The sequence below is a fragment of the Indicator indicator genome, chromosome 23 (assembly GCF_027791375.1).
Source record: "Indicator indicator isolate 239-I01 chromosome 23, UM_Iind_1.1, whole genome shotgun sequence".
Lineage (NCBI taxonomy): Eukaryota > Metazoa > Chordata > Aves > Piciformes > Indicatoridae > Indicator > Indicator indicator.
Window position 1 is genome coordinate 8,721,433 of NC_072032.1, and position 27,207 is coordinate 8,748,639.

At 39.0% G+C, this 27,207-nt stretch overlaps 2 protein-coding genes across 2 annotated transcripts; both read left to right on the forward strand.

Annotated features, from left to right (window-relative positions):
* Positions 1-13,368: 13,368 nt before the first annotated feature.
* LOC128974859 (spondin-2-like) lies at positions 13,369-19,028 on the forward strand. The gene is made up of 6 exons (XM_054391604.1): positions 13,369-13,535; positions 14,383-14,609; positions 14,998-15,221; positions 15,483-15,674; positions 16,685-16,859; positions 18,850-19,028. Exons 1-6 carry the CDS (start codon positions 13,369-13,371, stop codon positions 19,026-19,028), a joined length of 1,164 nt encoding a protein of 387 aa, XP_054247579.1.
* Positions 19,029-22,816: 3,788 nt separating this feature from the next.
* Positions 22,817-26,429, forward strand: LOC128974732 (transmembrane emp24 domain-containing protein 11-like). Its single transcript, XM_054391428.1, has 5 exons — positions 22,817-22,946; positions 23,639-23,739; positions 24,305-24,436; positions 25,342-25,488; positions 26,280-26,429. Exons 1-5 carry the CDS (start codon positions 22,817-22,819, stop codon positions 26,427-26,429), a joined length of 660 nt encoding a protein of 219 aa, XP_054247403.1.
* The last annotated feature ends 778 nt before the right edge of the window (positions 26,430-27,207 follow it).

Consider the following 27,207-nt stretch of genomic DNA (forward strand, 5'->3'; position numbering starts at 1 on the left):
TTTGCTAGAATTTGATTCCTTAGCAGTGATTTAATTATCTAACAATACAAGGTCTTTTCTCTTTAGTGGATTTTTTTTTACTAGAAGAGAAACCACGTCTAATTTTCTTCCTGTCTAAATTTTCCATTTGTATTTAGGAGGTGATAAGTTTGGGACTGCAGTGGCTGTTACTGTTCCTTTCTATGCCCTTTGAGAGTTGAAACCATGAAATGAAGCCAAAGCTGCAGCTGCAGCAGCAAACATGCACTTTCTTAATGAGAAACATCTTGCTGTTTCCCCCTTCCCCACAGTAAAATGTTGCATGAGATGAAAAATATCACATCATGTTACAATCAGGCCACGATCTAGTAACATTTAATGTTGTAGAGACAAAGTTAAATGCAGGTCTAACACATTTATTTTCATAGATTTTGTGTTTTGGACATACTATTATGAATTCACAAGGAAAAATACCTTCTGCTGTCTTTTCTGGAGGCTAAGTTCTTATTTTTTGTTTGATATGAATATTTTCAATTGATAGCAAGTTTATCCACAAGCATTCTTCAGATAGAAAATATTGGTGCTGTTTCATGTCATGCTTTTCTATGAACAGAGCTTAGACCCAGGGTGCTGTGCCAGCCCCATGGACTTCTTCAGTTTTATTAATTCTAGCATCCGCCTCTTGAAGGGGGAATGATTTATTGTGTGTGGAAATTCCACAATACCCTATTTGCTTTGACAGCTGTATTTATTCCAGTGGCTTAATTAATGGGAATCCCAGTTGGTAAGATGATTTTCTGGTGTGTCAACAAAACTCAAAGAAACAGCTGACAAGTACACAAAAAAAAAAGGGGTTCTTTCCTTTCCCCCCCAAATCCCTCTGCTCTTCAGGTATAGAATACAGGGGGTTGTCTGCTGGGAAGAAGGCATCCTGGCAAATCTTCCAGTTCCACTTTCAAATCCATTTCTGTAACAGTTCCTTTTTTAAGGTTTATCCGTAACATTGCTAAATTGAAAAGAAAAACAAAGTAGTGGAAGCTAAAGTAATTCTATTATTTCCTCAGCTATTTGAACTACTTCCCACAGAGAATTAAGTGATGTGAATAAAGTGATTAATCCTCTTTCACAGCCTCCTTTATGTGGCAATCTGTGATCTGAGATGCAGGAATCTTTAATCTAGCAGCTAAAGGCATAGCAAGATATTATAGTGGCTGCAAGCAGAAGCCAGAAACATTTGAACTGGCAATTAAATTCAACTTTTAAAAACAGGATGAATCTGACCTTATTTTTGAGCATCTCATTACACCGAGGGCAATTAATAATTGACATTTCTTCTCATGCAAAACGACAGATTCATCATCATTTGGAATCTTGAAATCAAAATTAGATGTCTTTGAAAAAAAAAAACGTTCTGTGGCCCAGTCAAAATCTAAGACTGATAATATTCATTTATGGTAAAAAGAAAATAATAATTTCCCAGTACGAAATAGCAAGAAATTATTTTGTCCTTGTTATTTAGTAGTAGGATGATATGATTAGAGTGGATTCCTCTGCTCTTAACAGTCTGGATCTCCAAAAAGCTGTTCAAATAATACATCAGATGAGTGCAAGCAGGAGATGGAACATTCTGAAGAGAAGGGTGACATGAGGGAGGCAGCTTGGGTTAGCAATTAGTGCGGGGATTCACAAGTCAGAAATTGCACATTCTATTCCCATATCTGACATTGATTAGCAAGTCACATTAGGACTTATTATCAAAAGTCAGATATGCAGCTGATCATCTAATTAAGATCATCATGCTATTAGCATAACTACATTTGCAAATCATGCATGCAGAGCTTTAGCCTTTGTTTAACCTTGATCTGAGATATGAAAGCAATCTTTGCTAGGGATTCATCCCTCTTATTCTGTGATTTGAGTAGCTCACCATCTTTAATACATTTATCCTCATCAGGTTCTGTCAAACTCTGTTGTTTTTTGTTTATTGTTTTGGGTTTTTTAATCCTTATTTTAAGGAACTGCAGTACAGAAATAGAAGGTTCTGATTCCCAAAGATACTTAGGGACTTAAAGATGGAGATAACCAATTAATGACATTTTCATCAGACCCCCAAAAGATCACATTCTTAAGTCATGTGTGCATTCTAATGGCATTGTAAGTGCCTAACTCAGTCCAGAATTTGCTTCTGCGTGTGAGTGCCTATGAACTCAAAGTTCATTTGGAAACTGTGTCCCCTTTAGCACCGACCAGCATCAAGAGATTGATAAACAGAAGCTGTCTATACTGGTTCTGCCCTTCACACACTTCAGGAGGCTTTAATGCTGGGCTAGTTCTAGCTGTGCTGTGCTGTGGACTGAATGCTTCTCCAAGCTTATCTTCTACTCATCTTCATTCCAAAATCCAGTTTGTGTGGGGATCCAAGCCCAGTCCAGAGCATGAATTAAAGCATTATGTACTGGGAATGATCAGAAAATTTGATTCAGAAGATATCACTTGAGCTAAAATAGTGTAGGCTCACTCTGTGATTCTTAGAACCAAAACCACCTAAGAAGTTTATAAATGATTGGATTTCTCCCTGAAAAGTAGAGAAAGATTGCTGCCCTTGCTTGAAAAGTTGGTGTTAGTAAAAGGTTTGGTCATCTGAGAAGTATGGTAAGATTATTTTGAAGTAGCTCACTGAAAAGCTGGACAGAAAGAGTTAAAACTAGCTCGAGAAGGGATATAGTTGATTTATGGAGGGTTAGCCAGCTTAACAAAACAAAATACTTAACACCTGTCCATCTTTGAAACATTGCTGTATTCTGGGATTATTTTAGTAAATATTCCAAATCTCCCTTGGCCAAGTTTGTGAGAGAAAGCAATAATTTTCCATTCACTGCACTGGCCTCACATTTTCATGAATTTTCCATATGATGAGAAAATGAAAGAAGAAATTCCAATGTGACTAAGTACACGAGTGAAATGAAAAACGTTGCTGAAATTAAACCTATCTCCATGCAATAAGGTGAAAAAAGAGATTGAAATTTCAAAGAACAAAAGAAAAATTGAGAGTTTCAGCTGGGTAAATATTTCAAAGGTCTCCTGGAAATCCTAAATCCACTAACTGCTGTGTCACTCTTCTGAAGGAATTCGTTTTGTCACTCTGACATTTTCCAGAGGAGCACCAGGGGTGTATGAGGGGTGAGATTTCTGACCTAAATATTGTAATTTTTCCAAAATACTAAATGAACTCTCATCACTGTAGGAATAAAATTAAGAAATAAACACAAACCCAAAGCAAAACAGTCCATGTGACAACTGCAGCTGTACAAGGTTTTTTTTTTTTTCTAAGCTATCTAGATTCCTTCCTTTTTTTTTTTTTTTCTTTTTTCCTTGTGCTTTGGTAATGCTGAAACACTTAAGTAATAAATACACATGAGCATTACTCAACAGAGGTCAGCAAGAGAATGCTGGAAGAAAAAAAAAAAAAAAAGAAAGAAAGCTCATTATTACCCTGACAGCCTTTTTATGCCCTGAAATATTACACCAGAGTTAAAAGTACAGGATATAAACAACAGATACTGAAAACACTCCAATGAATTGCATAGGGTGAGAGGTTAGTAACACAGCATGAAAAATCTATATGGCTTTTAGACCAAAAAATATCTTCTTCAAATCTGAATTTGATGTATTTATTTATTCAGCAGTATCTCAGTTATGAGGTAGTCACAGTAAGTTTCTAGTACTTTCTTGCCTTGCTCCCCAGTGAGAAGATGTCTTAATCCACAGCCTTTCCACACATTTTCATCTGAGTGAAAACTCAGAGCCTTGATGGCTCTATGGATGACTCAACAGTCTTGTTTCACTCTAGAAAATGAAGCCATTTCTAGACATTTCCCAGATGTTACTGCCCAACGGATTTGTGATGCCCTAGGAAGCCCCTTCAGAGCCTGACGGATCGGCTGAAGGGGGCAGGCTCATGCAAACTCAGTACGAAAACACCCCAGCTGTCCCTTAGTGCAAGCACCACTGTGCTTATGGTGAGATTCTCATTGGAAGTGTAGCCTGGCAGGCAATTCAGAAGGACCAAAGCTAACATTCCACATTGCCCTAAGAAAATATTTGACATGAAAACATACACAGTTTTCCTTTAAAATGGATAAGAATACTCAATTTACTTCTGTGAAATTTTATACCATTCCCTGCCAATTATTCTCTTAGTGTCTCTTTCCCTCTTGGTTTAAATTTTGTGAAGGCTTCCAGATCTGGGGTAAGATTATTGTCTTTCTAGAAACCATGGTTTTTTGGTTTGCTATTGATTCTTTTGCTGTGTAGAAAAGGGAATCTCCAAACAGCTCAGAAACAGAAGGCTACTTGTAAACAGCAAGGCTTCCTAGGCTGCTTCTCCACAGACCTGTCATCTTGGATACAATTTACAAATTGAAAATGTAGAACACCACTTCTAATTTGTGTGTTCTACCACAGACCTGTGTTGTGGTTGCTCTGCAGAAATGCTGTCTCTCTTTTCTGAACATTGAACAGGTGAGTGTAAAAGGTGAGATGTATTCTATGGTCTCCAGGCTGATCTCTGAAGCCTTTCTCATAGATGCACCTTGAGAAACAGTAAGACTGGGAAGCGAATTGAAGGTGTCTGCAGATCTTACAAGCATCTGCTTATGGAGTTTTTCACTTCCTAACAAGCAGTCTTTGTCTAGTCAGAACGGTACAAGCTTATGAATGCTGTTAGCTTTGGAAAGCTGTTTCACTGCAGGCTGATGCACCCTGCCATATGTCCCAAATGCTATCAATGGCTTCTGAATGTGAGCACCAGAGTGGGCATCAGTGGAAAAGCACCACCAATGGCATATGGAAAGTCTCTAGAAAAAATAGTGACCCTTGGGTAAGCAAAGTGGAAGCTGTGAAACTGCAGAGAACAGGCTTTGGAATTCCTCTGTTTTGTGAAGGTTATCTGAACTGAGGTTTTGAAATCTGATGGAGTCAGTGAACACTGCTGAAGAAAAGAGCTTACAAAGAAAGGTGAGATATGTTTTTGGGAGAGCACTCGTGTCACCAAAAGGGTTCATTTCTTATTTCTTGTTTATTTTCTCCCCTAGCACTGAACAATGACACATGCCAGAGACTGCACCTGCTGCAGGTGAGAATCTTGACTCATTCCAACATCACAACCCTACAGAATCCTACAACTGGTAACAGCCACCTCTTCCACTGGGTTTTGCCAAAGGAGAAACTTTCTCATCATCTGCTTTGCTTTTCCTCTGTACAAGCTGGAATCAGTCTTGGATTTTGTTGTCTCAGGAGGCAGTCAGATGCCAAGATGACAGGTAGCAGTGCAAGAAGCTGGACAGGCAATTGTTTCACAACATCTTTGAGAGGGGACTAGAGAGGTTAGACAAAGAAATGGACATATGTTAATTATACTGTATGACCTGTCCATCTGCTCTTTTCTGTGTTGTTTAATACAAGCATAGTCCTACCATTCTTGTTCCAGACTGTGAGTGTAATCCAGACTCTGAAAGATGAACAGAAACCTGAACCACTCTGGCTCATATCCCTGCATCTTCCCTGCCCAGCTCAGGTCGTACCTGAGGTAAGAAAATGAAGAGGGTGCATGTCTGTGCCTGAAAACCAGGAAAGCTGCTGCAGCTGACTGAGATGTGGCACTGCCGAGTGCCTCCACTTTTTATTGCTTTTTGCCTTCATGCTGGAAGAAAAAGCTGTGGTTTTTATTAATGGTTTAGTGTCTGTTTCTTGGTCCTTGTATCTTTTTGTTTGGTTTCAAAGGGTGTGACAGAGAGCAGGGAGAAAGGCTGTCTCTGATTTTCCTGGCTGTGTAGCCTGTTTCAGGTGGACGGGGGAGGGAAGGGAGGAGATGACAATGTCTGCATGCAGGCTGAAAGACTCCTGACAAAGCACATGGCTTGCTGGTTGCAAAGAAGCCAAGCCTCAGAGGTCAAGGAGAGGATACATTCCTGGAGACCCAGAGGGAGACTGTGTGAAGGTTTTTGCAACCCAGGAAGGCAGCACAAATTGCTGGACTCCAGAGCATCTGGAAGGAGAGGCTCATTCTGAAAAGAAACAGAAAACGGGGAAGAGTTGTTTTCAAAACATGTATTTGTCTGCATCATCCAGATCTGCATTTGCTCTGCTTGAAGGGGTTGTCTGTGCTCTAAGAAAGCAGAGATTAGAATTACTGCAGTGGTTTGGGGTATGCTCACTCTAGAGAGAAGATTGGTTGGTACTGCCTTAAGGCTCAGACCTGCTCAGAGTGAAAACCTCATAAAGGCAACTGTTTGCAAACAAGCTTTCTGGGATGGAGGAGCTTTGTTCCTTCTTTGGAAATGACTACACAAATATAAGTGAATTATCCTTGGGGTACTTCAGTTGGCTGGTCCTGCTGGTAGAAGGAGAAAAATAACTACTGTAATGGACTAGAAACCATGGGAAAATAAGCTCACTGTTTAGATTCTTGAAGTTGATGACAACTAGTCCCTAGCTAGTACAAGATATTTAAGATCATATTCTAATACTGTTTTCTGTTCTTGTCCATTTTTGCTTGTTTTTCTTTCTCTAGATGCTAAAATCCAATGCTTCAGTTTTCCAAGAAAGCACCTACCGTGTGAACTGTCAACAGAGGAGAGGTTCTGTTCTGTTTATTTATAAAATCTGGTGCTCAGCATCAGAGATCCAGAGATGTGGGCCCCCATGGAGTCAGTCTGTTGTCCTATATTCTCAAGCAGTCCTACCACACCCAGGAAAATGAAGACATAACCAATAGGACCAGATCATCAGCAGAAAACAACGATCCCTCTGTAAACTGAGCATAAAGAATCATGCATTTTTTAGCCTTCTTCCCTTCCTGTTTTCAGATAATTGGAAGTTTTATTGAACATGAACTGAAATCCAGGTGCTTTGTAGAAGCATTGCAACCTAAATCCCATTTGCATTGTCTTTATTGAGCAAATCTGCACCATGCTTTGCTTTGTTACTCTCTGTCATGTCCCACTAGCCAGCAGAGGTGCTAATTGATTGGTGTCAGATGGAGAATTCTGGTTGTCTGATGTCGTGATTTGACAGGGCTTGCTGAGATATTCAACAAAGAAAGTGTGTAAGCACTGTAAGATGATGGTACTCCTGTGAGAATGGTTTGAGGTTTGTGATGTAACCTGTGCAGACTTACCTTCAGCAGTTACTATGCAATTTACAGTAGATTTTTCAGCTGTTGTTTTCAGAAATGTTTTGTTTTATTATCATGGGTAAAAAGGCAGATCAGGCACTACTGTCACCATTGTAAGCCCCTGTAAAGGTAGCTTCTCATTCCAAGAAGCAGGGAAGATCTCCTCACCTGCAGATGCCATGAAGTGGCTGTCTGTGTTTATATCAGTTTTTATAACACTGGGATAACTATCAAAGGACAAATATTGATGTTGTTGATAGGAATGATCCAAAGTTTGGCAGATGCTTCTGAGCATTCTTCCACTGTCAGTATCACTGTATCTCTGACTGTTTTAGTCACAAGTAGTAAGCTGCTTACACAATCTAATTTGCCAAAAGTTACTTAGCCAAGAGAAGTGTCAAAATCACTATTGAGATAAAGACATCTGCTTCTGCATTAGAACTGCAGGGAAAGAAAATGCTGATGTAGCTTTCAAAACAGTGAATGTGAGATGTAAGAGATGAAAGAGAAATGTGTTAGACTGAGTCTGAACAACTATCAAAGGCTTGGTAAAGGGAGAAGTCCTAGAGAAAGACTTCAGGGCTTCCAGAAAAGGCAGAGGATCCACACTTGAAAGAAGGTAAAAGCCTTTTCTTTATATCATTACAGAATATTGGGGCTGTTGTTCAGATGACTAAATCAATCCTTTTAAATTTCTGATTGTGGCTGTACTGGCCTTTTCTGTTTTACCAATTCTAGAGACAAAAAAGTGATAATGATCACACAGGGCTGCTACTACTCAGGTAACAAACTGGGAGAGACAACATGAGTGACCACTGAAGTCTTTCCCCAGTTCTGTGCTTGTTTACCCATAGTTTAAAGAGTAACTGTGATATTTCAATACAATTTTTTTCCCTTCTAATAATGTATTTTACTCATAATATAAAATATTGCCCAAACAACAACTAGAAGAGTTTCTCAGAACTCATAACAGATAATACATTCAGTAAACAGCACTGTAACTTTGAAGAGCAGGTTAGGACAAGAAGTGAAGAACAATATCTTTTTCTTAATTGAATCTGCAAACAGAATTCAGGGTGGTTAATTAAAATGTGGTCTGGGCAATGGGGTTTCTATTGACAAAAGAAATTACAATATGAGCTTTACATCTTTTAAAAGAACAGGTCAGATTCTGATTATGTTCGTGTTGGCATAATTGCAGAGTGTTTCTGTTGGTGCTAATTCATATTTATACCAGTGCTTCAGAATTGGAAATCCATTCGAGCATTTCTAGCAGTGGAGTGCCTCCTAGCATGGTACTTGACATTGATTTAGTTCTGGAAGTAAAAGTAGTAAACGAGCAGTACAGCTTCCTGAAATATAAATTGATAGCAATTTATCCTTAATTTGTAGTTAATGCAGAATATAATGGAGAAAACTTAAATTTGTCATCTCCTTGTGGAGTTCACTTTTTCACTGTAATAACTGATAAATAAAATTCACACTCAGGCACTTATGATTGTTAAAAATGCTAGGGTCTGAAACAGCAGCAACAATGACAAGAAATTATATAACCCGTTATTTGAACAGCAGCTTTCTTCAGGTTCAAAACTCTTTTGAATTCTTTTTTTATATAATTTCAGTTTCTGAAATACTTGCAAAAATACAGTTCTTACGGTATTTTTTCTTACAGGGGAAAAAAAAAAGTTCTAACTGTTCACATTCCCCTGAGTTTATTTGAGACCCAAAGGGCAAATAGAACATTTTATTTCATTCACTGTTTCTGGGGAAGGGCAAGTTTTTTTGTTGTAGACAAGAGATGCTGGCCTGGGGTCAGAAGCAGTAATGTCTTCTATATAATAGCCTTGTTCCTTCAGCTCTATACTACTTTTAAGACCTTTTGTGCACTTGGGCATGTGTGCTGTGAAAGCTACCTTTTCTCCTGCTGTCAGCTGGCAATTCTGTCAGAAGTTTCTGTGCACTGGGCATATTTATAGCCCAGTTTTAAAACAGCTATTTATGCAAGAAGCACAATGTCTCTATCATAGCCTTCCAATTCCAAATGCTTCAAATGCTGGTGACTGGCTGCCCTTTGTCACTCATCCTGCTGATGTTCACCATCGTGAAGAGCCTAGCTTCATCTTCCTCATGACCTCTTTTTAGTCACTGGAAGGCTTCCCTTGCAAGCCTTCTTCACTCCAGGCTAAACAAAACTTGGTGGCTGTCTGCTGACCTGACCATGTTTTCCAGTCCTTGTATGGAGGTTGAGGGAGGGCTCAATTTTTATGCCAAAAGATAAATTGAGACTACAGCTGCCTTCACTGCTGTTGTACCATCCAGCATGGGGACTCTTCTGTTCTCCTCTGTAAATGCTTTATTTTACAAAAGCTTCCAAGCCAACACTACAATTTCTCCATCATAAATATTTTTGCCACTTGCCACTCTGGTACTGAGATTTGACAACTTAGAGCTCAGAGGGTTTTGAGTGAATGCAAACCTTTTGGCATTGCTGGGTGTCCATGCTCGTGTGTGTATCCATGGTAACTACAGGAGGAAAGTGAGGCTGCATAATCCTTCTTAAGTAAATACAATGTTGTGTTTTTCTTGCTAGACAAAGAGATGATAGCTGGTCATAAGCATATTAAACAGCCTGTGAATATCAGAGTTGCACATATACTCCCTACTAGCAAAATGGAAACAGTTTCAGCAAAATTCTAGCATGTGGCCATACTTCAGGAATATAAGTACGAAATTTCTGGAGCTTCTGCTTTGAATAAAGGTGTGCAAATTAACTTCAAACCAGCCCTTTTAGTTAAATATTCTTTCTCTTCATCTTACAGCTTAATAGAAAAGTCATAAATAATCATGCCAATGTTATTGCTTATTCTCTGAGTAATCAAAATGGCATCTAGTCTCTTTTAATGTGCCATATTCCTGTGTGACAAGCATAAACATGCTCATACAAATAGTGTTGTGGTGTACATGATTCAAAAACCAACATAGTTGACTGTACTGTTATGTATTTAAGCAGGGCTTTCCTCATTGTTTTCTTAATTAGTTTGTTTGGGTTTTTTGTTGCAAAAATAGAGAACAATTAAGGCACAGTCATGATTTTTATTTGAAGACCAAAACTATCTGGACACCATTTTTGGTTTATGCTTTCCAGCTTTCATCCTGGTTGAGCCTGTAGGAACTGCTGTCTTATTGACAAGAACCAGCAGAAGTTGCACACTTCTGCAATTAAAATCAGCCATCTCCTACACGAAGAGGTTTGGTTGCTTTTCAGTTTTCCATGAGTTTTCAGCTGCTTTGGGACATACAGACTGAAGAAGGAACGCAAGCATAGGTTCTGATCCCACAGCCAGTTTTTTTTTTTTTTCTCCAACTGCTGGCCCACAGAAAATTGGCATCTGTGGCTTTCCAGCCATGAAAGTAACTGAGTGGAAACTGAGTGGAAATCTGAGGGGTTTTCCTTCCTTTTTTTTCCCCCCCCTTTGATGTTTCGATGCTCTACACAATGTCAGAGACTGATTTTGCATAATTATTTTTTTTTTTTTTTGCTTAATAATAATAATTTGCTTAATTAATTTGCTTGTTTCTATTTAAAGAAATAGGATTGGGATTTCTCAAGTTAGTATTTTCTGACAACATCCCTTGATATGGTTTTCTCTGTTTTTCACCTCTTTCAGCCTTGAGAGGGTGGGGAGTAGGGAGAGGAGAGGAGATATTTAACTGAATTTACATTAAATGTATTTTGTCCAACAATTTAATTACAAATTTAGCAAAGATGAGAAATGAGGCTGTGGGTCCTGGAGATCTCAACCTTGTGAAATCTGTCACAGTAGAACTCTCCCTGTAAAGAGAGGTCCAGTGTAGTAATGGTAAGGAAGAAAAACCCCATTTTGGACCAGAATCAGAAAACAGGAGTAAGGTGGACAAGTTTCCCTGTAAGTATCTGCAGTCTTTGAGGAAAGAATCCCTCTTCAGTCTTTCAAACTAAAATGCCTCAAAGCATCTAATCCCCACACTGATAAAGTAGGAAAATAAAAGATCTAGACTCAGTTCTATTCTATCAGCTGCATATCTGATGTTGAGGAGCTTGATCATCTCAAGAAATTGGAGTAATGGAAGAAGAACAAACTGATAACAGAATTGTAGAACTAGAAAGTCTCTTGGATGCTCAGTACAAAGCACCAGACTCCTGTTGCAAGGAAAGAATCAACTCTGACTTCTGTGATGTTTGAGATTTGTTTGTCTGTGCTGTACTTAAAAACCTCAAATGACTTCCCAAATGAATGCCTTCCAATGATTCTCTCTTTTACCATTTAGTAACTTACAAAGCTATGCCAAAGGATGCAGCCTGTGTGTTGCTGCTCCTAGATACCTTCATAACATGCAGCCATAGAACCAGAACGATCTGGTCTGGGGATGTTCCTTTTGGCAGGGGTTTTTCTTCGAAAGGAAAAGGCTGGTCTGAGATATGACAAAATTCTGTGCTGGATCCAGAGCTAATTGCTTTGTTCTCATTTTAAGTGTTTTCCTGGAAGTGTCACGGTGTGTTTCAACATGTGAAGTTAGCTGCTTCAGTAATTGTGATGATAAACAACAAAGCTTTCTGAAGTTTAAAGCTACTTAGTAATAAATAAGTAAGCCTTCAGTAATTTTAACAGCAATAGAAGTGAAAACTTGTGGGATCTCTGTGTAGCTTTCTAGAGGGCTGCATGGGCTGGAAAGACCACCCACTTCTGATGTAAGTAGACTCAGTTCTCTGAGGATCTGCAACTCTGGGCATAGGAGGCAGTGAACTGGATGTAATTCAAATATCATCCTTCAGCAAACACTTAAAGTGGTTTATAAAAGTATCCATGAAGGCTCTGCTCTTTTCCCCAGCAAAGTCTGGCTGCTGGAACAGAAATAAATCGTGGAAAACATTGCGTTAACAGAGGATGGAGGAAGGAGCATTGGAAATAAAGAGGATGGCCATGTCTAGATGGCTTAACCTGCTGCAGAACTCCCACAGTCTGTCCAGATGGACAGGAATTTTGGTTATGGGTGCTGAATCCATCCATTTTGCAGGTAGAATAATCCCTGGAAATTCCATTCATCCACTTTTTTAATCTCTTGGCTTTTCTTGCTGATGTACCACAGGGTGGGGGGGCAAAGGGAAGGACAAGTTTCCAGGTAAAGTGCCAGAGAGCTCCAACTGGTTATTTGCCCTCTTGGTGGGCTGCCTTGGTGGGCTGCCTTATATCTATGTACTGATAATGGCCTGGGAGTTTCATCTGAAAAATGACTTTAGTTAGAGATGGTGTCATCACTTCAGTGACATTCTTCACCACCCCAAAAGAAGACTCAGTGAAAGACTTTCCTCATGGTTCACTGCAAACTTCTGAACTTACCTTCCTTTCCTGATCAGCCACAGCAGCATTTGTTAACTTTAGAGGCATGGCACACAGCCCTTGTTTTCCCTTATTTGAGATGTGGTGGAGAAAACAGTTTAAAATAAATATTAAATATTTTTTCTTAATTGGGTCATTCTATTATGCATAACTTTTCGTAGACAAGTGAAATAATGTGAGGGATGTAAGTGTATGTAGTGTGCTACAGAAGATGTATGATTTAACAGTAAGAATAAGATTTTTCTTTGGGTTTTTTACTCTGAGGACAGCTCAGAAAAATCTCGGACCTTCCCCAAACCACTCTTTCCAAAGGAGCCACAATCTTACAAAGCCCTTTCATCATCCAGCACACGATGCTGGAGAACACAAAAATATACACTGTGCTACTTTAAATCAGTTCCTGTTTGCAGAAGACAGAGTCTGTGTGAGTATGTGCAATTATGAAATGCAACTTTTTTTTTTCCCTCTTGACTTTTTTTTAGCTGCCTCACCCCTTTTATTTGAACACATACATATGGTGTGTGAGAGCTCTCTGGAAATGTTTGGAAGGAGCATCTGTCAGACAATAAAACTTACAAGAAAACATGCTTCTCATTTAAAGTGTGTTCACTAGAACTATTTCAGTGCTGGAATCCCTTCATTTGTATAGCTTGGAGGCATCAATAAGAGCAGAGAAGTGTAAAGGCACCAGAAAGCTCAAACTGTGGCTGAAAATCCCAGATATTTTTAACAGCATTTAATCTGTTCGGCATCAGTCCTCTGATAGGAACCTGAGCCAGTGGACAGACAGGAAACCTCTGGTAGTCCATCCAAAAAGATTGCAAGCAAGAAGATGTCATGCTTTGTGCAAACCTGGGAAGTCTAAGGAGAACTATAATTGTTGGACCAAAGGGACCCTCTCCAGGCATAAATAGCAAGACTCCTACTGTCTTCTCTTGCAGACCAACTCAGCTGCCAGCAAAAGCAGGTGCTCTCCCCCTACCAGTACTCCAGAGGAAACATTTAGTGAGTATTCACAGTTCTTTTTACCAATTCATGTCTTATTAGCATTTTAGTTGTATTTGTCGAGTTTTCTCCCAGGACAAAAGCAGTTTCAAAGAAGTTAGTTGGGGTTTTATGTATATATATATATATATGTGGCTGTTATTTTAAACAATTGCTGGAGTCCAACAGCCTGATGCAATTATCAGATTAATTTTAAAGTGAAATTTGCACAACCTGTGACAGTAACTTTAAAAAAAAACAAAAAGATTGGTTTTTAACAGCCATGCAACTTAAACAATCTGAGGCAATTACAATGTTGTTTTTTTTTTTTTAATGCACCAGTTATGACAGCAGGGTAATTTCATATAAAGACGAAATGCATTTGATTTTAAATGTTACGCCATAAAACAGCCTTTGTAGAACACAAATTTAAAATAAATCATCTCTTTTGGCAAAGTGACCTGCAATTTAATCTTTAAAAGAATAAATATATCACTAATGTTTTCCACAGAAACAGTTGCTACTCTAATTAATTCAAGATGTGGCTCTAACAAGATTTGAAGAGAAAATCAGAACCAGATTTTTCTCAGAGGTAGTACTATGGACAAGGCGAAGGTATTTTTATTTTCACTGGAAACACTTGTCCCAAGCAGCCTTACAGATTTGTACTATACAGCATGGAAATATCAAATCTGAAAGCATCATAAACATGTTTCTAGAAGCAGGATGATCTGCAGTGTTTCAGATGTATACTTTCCTTTGGTTGTAACTTACAGTGTGTTACATTTTATTAGGGAGCTGTTACCCAGCTTTGAGTCCAGAGTGAGTAATATGGCTAACATATTTTTTCTTTCTTTCTGTGTGGAGGGGAATGGAAAACCTGATGTTTGTCTACTGCTCCTGTAAAGTTATCTGGACCCTCCTTGTAGCAGCAGTGGGCTGTGCCAGCAGCTTGCCTGTGGGTGATGATTCTCTCTGCTCAGCAGAGGAGCTGGCCAAGTACAGCATAATCTTCACGGGCAAGTGGAGCCAGGCTGCCTTCCCCAAGCAGTACCCACTCTACAGGCCCCCAGCACAGTGGTCAGCAATGCTGGGTAAGTGAAGGACAGACCCTCTTAAGAACAGGGAAATCTCTTCAATTCTGTGATTGTTATATTCTTAATAGTCAATTTAAAGAAAAGTAATGAAAGAGGGAAAAGTAGCCAAAGTTATAAAGAATGAAATGCAGAAACTGAAATCTCCACAGTGGTTGCAGAAACCTACAACCAGTTTCAACTGACTTCTGTTTCCAGCTGGCTGCAGCTGAAATAAGCAGTGATAAGCCAAATGTTTCAGTGTTCACTCATTTTTATACTTTGCTTTTTTCTTTTTCTTTTCCTCCCCCCTTTTTTTCTTGTTAACCTCGTAAATAAAACGGAGATTGAAAAAATTGGGACGATTTAAACCAGACTTTCATGTCATGCCATGTATTCACTCAAATAGGTGTTACTCACAGTTCTGACTACAACATGTGGAAAAAAAATGAGTATGCCAGCAATGGTGTTCGGGATTTTGCTGAGAAGGGTGAGGCATGGGTATTGATGAAAGAAATAGAAGAAGCTGGGGAGAAAATTCAGAGCGTACATGGAATCTTCTCTGCTCCTGCCATATCCAGTGGCACAGGACAAACCTCCACTGAGTTAGAAGTGCATCCAAGACATCCCTTAGTAAGTAAATGTACATATTAATTTTAAACTTTTATTGTATGTCACTAGCACCCAAAAATAAAATATTTGAGTTCAGACTTGTAAGAAGAATGCAAAGAGTTGGTAAACATCAGCTTGCAGGGGGCACTGCACAGATTAGTCTATAAAGCAGAACAGGAGAATGATATTTCTGCCACACATTTAAGTCTGGATTCCTGTAAGCATGACTGGAACACTTCACAGTGAGTGATGCAATCCTGATGGATCACTTTGTTTCCTTAGGTTTCATTTGTAGTACGAATTGTTCCAAGCCCAGACTGGTTTGTGGGCATTGATAGCCTGAACCTCTGTGAAGGAGGCCACTGGCTGGAGGAAGTGACAGTAGATCTGTTCCCATATGATGCTGGAACTGACAGTGGTTTCACATTTTCTTCCCCAAACTTTGCCACCATTCCACAGGACACAGTTACAGAGGTGAGTGTATGGATGTTGTTTAGCACTGTACAGCTGCATGCTCCCAGTCCTTCCTCCAAACAGAATCCCTTGTGGCTACAGCATGGGCTCCTGTAAGACTGACCTCAGTACCTGAGAGTGCTGATGCTCTCAATACAGCTATTGCACAGCTGATAACCCTGCTGCTTCTGTTATTTTTTCTCTGTCTTACCCAAGCATTTTGAAACTGCACAGGGTTCATGAACATTTGGCTCCACGTTTAGGTAATTTCTATGTAAGATGACTATTTTAGATTATTTTTAACAATTCTTAATCTGCTAGGAAAATTAAAACATTCACAGAAGTCCTGACATTACTAAAGCTGTCAGCAAAAAATAGTGATGTGAGGGGAAGTTTTCAGTGAAAAGCACTGCTATGACCTGAAACTGTGACACTTGAGGGACGGAGAAGGCAGGGGAGAACCTCATTGCTGCTGCCGTGACCCCACTGCCAATCTCCCTTGCTTGCTTCATACTCTGTGTGCCTCCTGCTTGGCTCAAGTCGGTTATGGGTGGTGAAGAATTGTGATTCAAATGTTTTGAATCCCATAATCATTCAGCTAATTCTTTCTTAAGATTAGTTTTACTAGAGCCAACTGCTATGCTGATGAGTAACGAGAAAAGGAGCAGAGAAGCTGGAAAAGAATGCATTTGGCCTCCTATATCCATATGCTATAGCGTACTTCGTTATTAATATTTAATGCTCTTCTGTTTTTTCTTGTCATAACATCCACTTCTTTCCTTGAAACCATTCCATACATTACTGTGTTTTCAGTACTCCCATCTCAGTCCTATCTTCAAAGGCTGTCACAGTTCATTGTGCCCAGTCTCAAAGCATTATGCATGAAAACTCTGCAGTTACCAGCAGAAGTTGTGTGAACTGAGGTTCCCAGAAACTGGTTATATGCATTTTACTTGCCAAAAACTGTTATCATGATGTATGAGCATGATTTTGCAGTTATCTTCTTTAAGCTTCCCCATTTTATTTCACAGATCACTTGTTCCTCTCCAAGCCACCCAGCCAACTCATTTTATTATCCCAAACTCAAAATTTTGCCACCTATTGCTCAAGTAACAATGGTGAAAATAAAGAAAAACCTTCTGGGTCTTCCTGTACCTTATGTTAATATGCCAGATAAAAGCAATGAAGTAATAGACACTGTCTCAGGTAAGTGATCAACACTGTGATATGCTCAGCTCTGTGATTTCCATTCACTCAGCAAATATGTGAAATATCTGATTAGGCAGAGGATTCTCATATCTGCATAGGAAAAGGGAAATAAAACAAAGCGGTTGATTAAAAAAAAAAATCTCTGAAGGAATAAGGAAGGGATTGCACATTTCAGGCTTGACTCTAAGGGTTGGCTGACACCCACAGCAGGAGCTACTGAGCCTCCAGTGTCAGCATAGATCAGTGACACCACTTGATAAGAATCAGGGGTCCCAGATTCTTTGCAGGTGGGAAGTAAGTATTAATCCTTAACTTTTACATAATGATGAGCTAAGGCAACAATATTGTTGTCTGTTTCTGGGTCAGAGAGCTTGGCAGTTATGTGCAATAACAACTGGTATAATTAAACTGATTTGGACATATTTGTGATAGAAACATACATCCTGTCAACAAAAACAATGTGCTTTCTCATTTTTCTTGTCTTAAAAATATTAGCTAAGAACCCTGTTTAGGTAGGAAGAGATGCAAACTACTGACTCACATCAGTCTTAAGATAATTTTCAACTCTCCAAATTAACAAATGTATAATTCACATAATAATGGCTGTAAAGGAGAAGACAGCAGCTGTACAGAGAAAATCTCAGTGGACAATGTCCATTTCTGTAGTGGATTTTTACAAAGTGTAAGAGAACAAGAGACTGACATCTTAGATACTTCTTGAGAGATAGCATTAAGCTAAATCCCCAGGGTATTCCTAGAAGAGCTGCTGTGTTGCAGGAGGTTCTCCAGAGTGTCTGAAGACTGCAGGTCTGTGCTGAAGTTCCCTCACAATCACTTAAATATTGCCCATTCCCTACACAGTTAATAATGCATGATTGAGACATTAATAAATGTATTTACTGATTGATTTATAGTGGTTTAATATACTTCTCTTAGTACACAAGACATATTCAAAGTAAGTGCTACAAGCCTCATTTTTCATTCCATGCCTTTCCAACACCATTTGAAAGGAACATTTGGCCCTTTTGGGGATCTGCATTTCAAGAATGGTATTTCAAAAGTAATTTTAATTATATGTCCCCACCTTACTGCATATTACCCACTAAATCAATCTATTTTAAAACATATTCCAGAATCCAAAGGACAGATTTAATCACCAGGGATTAGCTGTGTCACTCATTCCCTTCAGAAACAACTCAACAGCAGTGGTGAGCTCCATTGTAATCCCAGCAGTGTATAGCTGGCAGTTGGCCTGGCATTGAAAGCTGGTTTGCTGCACACCTATTCTACCCACAAATGCTGCAACACACAGTTTTGATGCAATTATTTCCTCTGACAAGACATATTTTTATTTAACTTGCTAAGGAATAGTCATCAATATTTTTATGAGAGATATTTTCAGTGAAGTGTATGTTATGAAAAGCACTTTAGAGCATCTGACTGCTTTCCTTGCAGTAAATTAAACCAATATTGAACCCTTTTAGTATTAAAAAGCTTCTAGTGGCAGAATATCTTTATTGGCAAGGGGAACTGTAGTACACAGCAAACAAAGCCAAGAAACATAAATATACCTGAATAAACCAGAGAAAAGCTTTAATCCCTGTAGTGTTTGTAAGCCATGCAAAGGCAAATGAGTTATAAAATTGACAGTGAAACGCTGGTGTGTTTTTTAATGCAGTCTTTTGAATGTAATTATTTTAGGCAGAGTTTTCTTTGATAGGAATTCTATATTTTCTATTCAATAGATAGCATGCTGCACTACTGATACCTCACTGCAGAAAAATTAATAATAATATGAGTGTTGATGAGCTTAGGAGCTAAAAAAAAAGACATTTTTAATTGAGACACATGGATTTTATTAATATCATGTATTTTACTGTACAAGAAAGGACCTTATTTGACCATCATTCCTTAATGACTTACAAACTGTGTATTTGCTTCAGGCACGAATTTGTGTAAAATTACCTTTTTATTGTGTATGTTACAGAAACACCACTGGACTGTGAGGTCTCACAATGGTCTTCCTGGGGTCTCTGTAGAGGTGTTTGCAGAAAAACAGGGACCAAGATAAGAACTCGTTTCGTGCTTCTTCAGCCTGCCAATAACGGAACACCTTGTCCAAATCTGGATGAAGAAACTGGATGTGAACCAGAGAACTGTGTCTGAAATCGAGAAAAGATCATAATTTAGATAATTTAAAAGTAGGATATGTTTAACTGAATGGAAGCTACATGTCACTCAATGTTCCTTATAAATAGGGTGTGCTGCACTATTTTGCTGTAAAGGTATTTTAGTCCGGTTTTGAAAGCTGTTTCATATCAAGATTTCGGAGGGTTAAATTCCTCAGTACGACAACAGTACTTGATCATTTACCCACCCAAAAAACCCCAATCAGTCCCTGCTGTAAATACACTGCAAGTTCTTGGAGTACCCTCTAGTGGCAGAAAAGACTTTTGGAAAGGTTGTTCTTCACCCCTAAAAATCTTTCAACCACAAAATCTAAACTAATAATGTTCTTTCTTACTGTAATTTGTTGATCGACAGCTATTTATACTTAGAAATTAATTTTTTTCCTCTAAATTATGCTTGTATAATTTATTGGTGTTTTTGTTGTCTTTCTGAGCATGTTTGACATGCATTTCTTCAGAAAATACCTATGCAGGTCAAAGTGATCAGGTGTTTGCAGTGTGGTTAAGACACTACAACTGAGTGAACTTGTCTTGAGGCTTAGGAGTACACAAAAATGTCTTTTTCTTTTATTTTTTTTTTCTTTCAAAGTGAGAAGAATCTATCATGAGGGCACTCTGCCAACAAAACTACTAGAAAAAAACCACAGCTGTGGGTACTGGTAGAAACCTCTGAACTTGATTAAAAGTGTTAGCTGGGATGTAAAACTAACTGCCTGTTGGTGTGTGTCCCTCATGAGACAGTTATGCCAAAGTTAACAGTGTTAATTGTAACATAAATTACATCCTTGGCATTATCTATGCAGTAAATATGTCCATGGTTCCTTAAGCATATGCTGCTGTTTGTGTCTTCCTAGCCTTTCACAGAGAAATCTTACCAGTGTTTAATGTTATCTTAAACTGAGGCACACACAGAGACTTCCACACACAGTAAGTCAGAAGCTGTTCCTGACTGCAACTTTTAATGCTCAGTTCATGTAATGTGGCTTACAGGAGTTGTGGCTACCAACAAGGAAAAGAATTATGGAATAGCCATCCAATGGAACAGGAACAGTCAGCCCACAAAAGCTTGACTGCATGCTGCAGTTCTGCAAACACCCAGCACGGATATGGAACAGGAGACCTGGTTTGAGTAGGCTCTCGGAATGTGCAAAGTACCAGGAAATGTAGTACATGCTTGAAGGCTCACTCTGCATTCTCTGCAGGGCCGAAACATGTTCAAGGAGATAAATCCTGCTAAGACCCAAAGATGTTTGAAACTCAATCAGACTACACAAAGTTGGACACACAATCGTAGAGCTGCATACAGGAATTTCTACATTTTGCATTTTTCATATTCCCACTGTTGCTTGTTTTCCACAATTGTTTGACTTAATCATTTTTTATACCTATTTTTTTTTTCACATTCCCCTGTTTCCATTCCATAATTCAAGTAGCGTTATTACATCCTCGTTTTCATATTTTTGTCTTTAGTTAATTTCTACGCCTTTTGGATTCATTTTTCCTTCTTTTTCTATTACTTTTCACCCTGCTATCACCATCTCAGAAAACATAAGTATACATTTAAGTATATGTTTAAATATTCTTTGAGGATAGGAGCTAATTTCAAAGTGACTGATCAGTAAGCAATAAACTAAACTCAATAAAGGTCCTGGGCTGAAATCACATGCAAGTTTAAATTATGATTTAGGAGAAACAAACTCACACACCACAAGGTGGTTCCTTCAATCACAGAATCACAGAATGTTAGGGGTTGGAAGGGACCTCGAAAGATCATCCAGTCCAACTCCCCTGCAGAGCAGCATCACCTAGAGCAGGTCACACAGGAACGCATCCAGGTGGGTTTTGAATGTCTCCAGAGAAGGAGACTCCACAACCTCCCTAGGCAGACTGCTTCAGGACTCTGTCACTCTCACAGAGAAAGTTTTTCCTTATGTTCACATGGAACTTCCTCTGCTCTAGCTTGTACCCAGTGCACCTTGTCCTATCATTGGACATTACTGAGCAGAGCCTGGCTCCATCCTCCCAACACTGCCCTTCACATCTTTACAAACATGAATGAGGTTACCCCTCGGTCTCCTTTTCTCCAAGCTAGAGAGACCCAGCTCCCTCAGCCTTTCCTCATCAGGGAGATGTTCCACTCCCTTCACCGACTTTGTGGACTCATCCAAGCAGTTGCCTGAAGGAACCTTCTGGAAAGTTCTCTGAACATTCATCTTAAAAATGGTGGGACAGAGAAGAAACAGAGAAGCTCTTCCTTCTCTCTTGTATCCAGTGTTACAGATGGCTGGCAGCCAAGATGCTGTGGTCTCAACTACAAGAGATTTAGGGAAGGAAATGGGTGTGTTAAATTCTGGGTTAAATTAATCTCAGAAAGCACTTGGGAGGTATGGCTGGCTCATTATTATGTCCTGGTAAAACCAGGACAGTGAGCTGTGAACTAAACTCGAAAGCTCTCCCTAAATTCACAGCAGGAGTGTTGGCTGTGTGGGCCTTAGGAGGACTGAATAAGAGGGCACATAGTGGGTTCCACCAAATAGTTCTAAATGACTGGGATGGGTGACCAGGGGGTGTGTGGGAAAAAAACTGCAGTTTGAGGCCCTGTTCCCTTTTGCTAAGTAAATATGTGTTCCCTACCCTACAGCTAAAGGCGTAAAGTGCTTCAGTAGCTCACAATCTGCTGACAAACTTCTTTCTAGCAGGTACAGAATGGCATGAGAATTTCTGCAGGTGCATGTTGGTCAAGAGCTCCCTGTGGTGGAGGGGTAAGAGTCCAACTATATGATGAGATTCTGTATAATCTATAATGCTTTCTGGTGGATAAATGCTAACGTGGTAATGAAGTCCTTGTATCACCATTGAGGCTCCTAAGGATTTGCTGGCCATGAGATGCAATTTGTATCCCTCTGTCCTGTACAACCCAACCTTGAATGTTTCCCTGGATCTTCATCAAGGGAAACATTGCATCTTCCACCTCTGGGTGATCTGTGTCTGGGTCTCACCTCAGCATAAAGAATTTATTCTTTCTCTCCAGCCTGAAGACCCCTCTTTTAGTTTAAACCATCACACCTTCTCCAGTCACAACAGGCCCTGCTAAAATGGTTGTCCCCATCTTGTTTATGCAGCTGTGTAAGAGAGAAAAGCAGTATCTAAAGAAAAGACATTTATATGTAAAAAATCTTGTTCAGAAAATGTTCATTTTGTTACTTTGTTGCTGCGGTATTATATTTATGATTGTTTCAGATTCTTCTATTTTTCCTTTGAATTTCAGCCCTTTCCTGCAGTCCCTGTGGGGCTGGTACAAGTATATACATTTGTCCAGTGATTTAGGTTGGAATATTCATCCAGAATAAATGGGAAATATAAGCTAACAAGTTAATTTAAGTTGAAAACTGAGCAGTTTATGGAAAGCGATAGCCAAAGTGGTTGCTTACAGTAATCTAGGGAACTAACTTCGAGTACCCAAGACCTGACTGATCCTTAGTACTGATCAACTGATCTGAGAGGTCCTTTGTAGTTTCATGTTCTTCTATCTGTATAAAGTTTTGAGCTAGGTGCTGGGAAAGAGGAAAGGTTTTACAAGTTATCTTTTATGTGTTATCTCGTTCTACAGGACATACTGTAGTTAGTTACGAACATGTAACTACCAGCTGCCTTTTCTCACAGATTTTTTTTTCTTTTTCAAAAACTGATAAGCAGCAAACAAGGATTATACACATTTGTAAACAGTTACCTTCAGGAGCAGTACAACTGGGATTCAGTGCAACCATGAAAAGCCAATTAATAGGGTTTTTGCTGTGTTTTTGGATTCCTTTTTCACTTGCTTTGTATTTTCACAGTGGAGAAAGAGAAGAGAAATGTATAATTGAAGACATCCCCAGCGACACATTGGTGATGGGTAGGTGCCTGTCAGGGCTCTGTGGTGATCTAACCTGTGCAATGATAATGGTATCTTGAAGTGTAATGGGAAAATGTGTGATAGGTGAATATGCTAAATCCATGGTGATAAGAAAGAGGACAAACTGAAAATAGCTCCCTGCAGTAGGGGTTTCTCACAATGTGCTTGCACACTGTGGACATCCATTGCATCTAATGCTACAGCAGTGGAACTGCTGCCAAAGTTTCATTTCACTTGGAATATCACAAGAACATTAGATTTGCCTACAAGATTGCAAATGTAATACTGAAAGGAGATAAAAAAATATATATATAATCATGATTTTTTAAAAAAATAAATAATGTGAAAGACAGTCTTTAAAATGTTATTTGACTACAGTGTACTTGGTTTGGGAGGTCTCAGCATGACTTCTGTATGCTAATCTTGCCAGAGTATTAGCAGTAATCGAAAACTGTTGCTTATTAAACAACTATTTTTGTAGTTTCCTAGAGGGTTTTCTCCCATAGCAAAAAAATACTGCACTTCAGGCTGTTGTAAAGTGCCTCTGGAGCAATTTTAATCATAAGCACATGAAGTACATGTATTGTTTTATTGTTAGTCATTTATCTTTATACTTTTGCTTTAAAAGCAATAAAGATGTTTAATATTAAGCTATGTTTTATTTAAGAGATTTTTATCTGTGTTTCATCCAGGGAATTACAAAGTACAACGCTGGGATACACACAAACAGGACTTTCTTGAATCTGCTCCTGGTTTGGGAATGTTTGTGACAGTCACAAGTCCATCTGCTGAAGTAAATATGCTTTAGGAATGTTTCTGTAGGATTTATGACTTTCAGTGTTGGCAAGCAGTACTATCCAAAAATAATAGACACCTCTGGGGGAAAAGGCAATCTGCAGTCTACAAGCTAGTGCAGTAATTTGATGATCTATCCAAGTAAATAGCACTGGCGATGTTTGATAAAGATGCCTGTGGACAGTTCCTGCATTCTGACTGACTTGGGGAAGCTGTGCCATTCAGAAGAGAAAGTGACACCTGATAAAGCAGGCTAGATCTTTAAAATCATGAAAATTCACCAATGAAGGAAAGTGGCACAGAATGATCCAAGCAGCAGAAAGGAAGGCAGATGATAACCTGAACTACAAATCAAGGTCCCTGTGAGGCTGCAAGGCCATCACACACAGCATCTCCTGCGCTGCCATGAGGTCCTCAGCTTTATTTATTTCTGTGCCTAGGCAAGGCCTCAATTTTCAGGAGATTAATGATTGCTTCTTACATCCAATTCTCAGTGCTCCTTTTGATTGTTTTATTGATATTTATAATGTACACATCCAACATCTATAATATCTAAACTACAGGTACTCTTGTCAAAACTGTATGGACCACAAGGAACCTTTTCTTTCACATCCGACCTGTCCGGGGAGCACATTATCTGTTTGCAGTCTAACTCCACAAGATTTGTAGCATTTGCAGGAAGTAAATTGGTAAGTGTATTTCTGAAATATTCTTTGTTCCGTAGCATCAATTGTTTGCAAACTGCAGAGACACAAACCAGGTTAGAAGTTGGTCTAACGTAGCGCAGGTAACATTTTCTAGTGATTAAAGAAAACAAACGTAGAATTACGAAGAGATAAAAAGAATCTATTCTGGTGTTTAAGAAGTCAGAATAAAGAGGAAAGACTAATAACTACAGAGTGGTTTAATGTTTGTACAGTGCTTTGAATGTGAAAGATCCAGATCAATTTAATTGTATATATTGCAAAAGCACTTAAATTCTAATAATAAAGGAAATCTGTGGAGCTCATCAGCTAGAGACGGTTAAGGGAATTGGTCATAGTTAACTGGACAACACAAATACAATTCTCATGACACATGAGGAGGTGTTTATCTGGTATAGATGGAGCTGAATTAGTCTTGAGAAGAGAAGGCTGAGAGGGAATCTTATCAATGTCTATAAATATCTGAGGGGTGGGTGTCAAGATGAAGGTGCCAGTCTCTTTTGAGTGGTTCCCACTGATAGGACAAGGAACAATGGGTACAAGCTGGAACACAACATGAGGAGACACTTCTTTACAGTGAGAGGGATGGAGCACTGGAGCAAGCTGCTCAGAGAGATTGTGGAGTCTCTTTCTCTGGAGACTTTCAAAACCCACTTAGATGCATTCCTGTGCAGCCTGCCCTGAGTGACCCTGCTTTGGCTGGGGGGTTGGACTTGATGATCTCTTCCAGCCCTTAACATTCTGTGATTCTGGTCATCTTATTTAAAGGATGTGAACGCATACAGGGAAGTAGAACACTGATAGCACAAATATTAAATAGGGTGGTTTGTTCAGCTTAAGAACATAGAAGTGAAAATGGGAAGACACAGTGATGTGATATTTTTTTCTGTTTGCAGCGTATCCATTTGGACATTAGAGTTGGAGAACATTTTCTTGATGAATCTGTTGTTCAAGCCAAAGACAAAGTGAATGAAGTTAACATAAGACTAGAACATATAATTGAGCAAATTCATCATGTATCCAAAGAACAGAACTATGAAAGAGTATGTATGTCAAAAGTATTGCACATAGCTTTACTGATTTATATATGACCAGATTTATTATTTAATTGTGGTGTTATTTTTAACTAACTCACAAAACTCTGTTGGTATTTAACAAATATAGCTTACATTACCTTGCAAGATATTTTTAAGCTGTAATATGAAAATTAACTAACCCCTGTGAACTGATGCTTACAGCAACAGGTGTTATTCTACTGCAGGAATTTCCAAACATAGAGTCAGTAACAGCAGGTGGCAGGTACTGCTGCTACTGTTGTTACCAGCTGTTGTTTCCATGCTGGCCTCTGTGTATAAACTTTACTGGAGTGGTTAAGGAAATGGCTGAGTGTATATTTATAGATCTCCATGCAGTCAAAAGTGAAGCCCTCTTCCAAAGAACTGTGCACTTGCTGTCTTTACTTTTCTATACCAATGCAGGCAGGCAGACTGTGTTTGAAACAGGTGAGCTAGTTACCTAGAAAAAGAAACTTGGCTGCTGAAAAATTCTTGACTGTGATACAGAAGTGACTGTTAACCTAAGAAGGCTTAATCCCACACAACAGGCACGAGGGAAAGCTTTGTTTGGCTTCTGGCTTCAGGATGCAGTGTGTGTGCTTCTCAGTTCTGAACACAAAGATAACCTATGGATAAGAACAAACTTTCATTTTCATCAACATGAAAAAAGTGTTTGCACACTGCTCTGCAGAAGAGTGATACCTGACTAGTTACTTGGGCAGCAGCATGGAACCTGCAGATGCCAGAAGGTTATAATTGTGTTTGCCTTCTCCCTTCAGGAGCGTGAAGAAAAATTTCGGAAGACAAGTGAGGAAACCAACAGCAATATCTTGTGGTGGGCTATTGTACAAACACTGATTCTCATCTCCGTTGGAATCTGGCAAATCAAATCTCTCAGAGATTTCTTTATATCTAAGAAGCTTGTTTAATTCATATAGAAGTAAATGCATAGATCCAGAAATTGCACACCATGTAACACCTAGCATCCAAGGAAACCCTGCATCGCTGAGAACACTGGTTGTACGTAACTTCCAGGCTTCTCTCCTCTACTACTCTGATTTTACTCTGGTTTCTCCATCACAACCTCTGCCATCCCCTTATATTTTACTCCTTTAATCCCATCTTTTATCAGGGTTTTTTTTCCCTCTACAGGTGTAAATCTAAATCTAGAAGAACTCCATGCTTAAGGCAGAATTTAAGTTCAACTCAGAATTGTTGAATCTAAAATAGAAATCTAAAAGAAGTTTCCTAATATTTTAAATTTCTCTACTGGCTTAATAATCTTATTCATTACTACTGTGAACAGTTCAGTGTTTCAAACTGATTAGCATTCAGATAATAGGCAGAGAAACAGTTATATTCCCTCCAGTGCTTAATTTGGTGTCTTGAACTCAACCTATGTATGTGTAACACCTAGCTTTTCCTCAAATATATTTGTGAATCTTTTCTTTTAAAGCATTTGAAGTTCTAAGTGATAGTGGAGCCCACTATTAAGATTACGATCAGTGGTTATAGCAATTACCATGCAAGAGAAAGACCTAGACAAGTGATTTAGAACTGTACTTACACTTCACTCCCTGATAAGCCCTAAAGATCAGGCTATAGAGTTGGCATCAGACCCCTCCCACAGTTTATGTCAGTTATAGTTTTTATGAGGTACACCAAAGTAAACTATAAGATTGTAGTCCAGACTTCAGCTGATGGGGT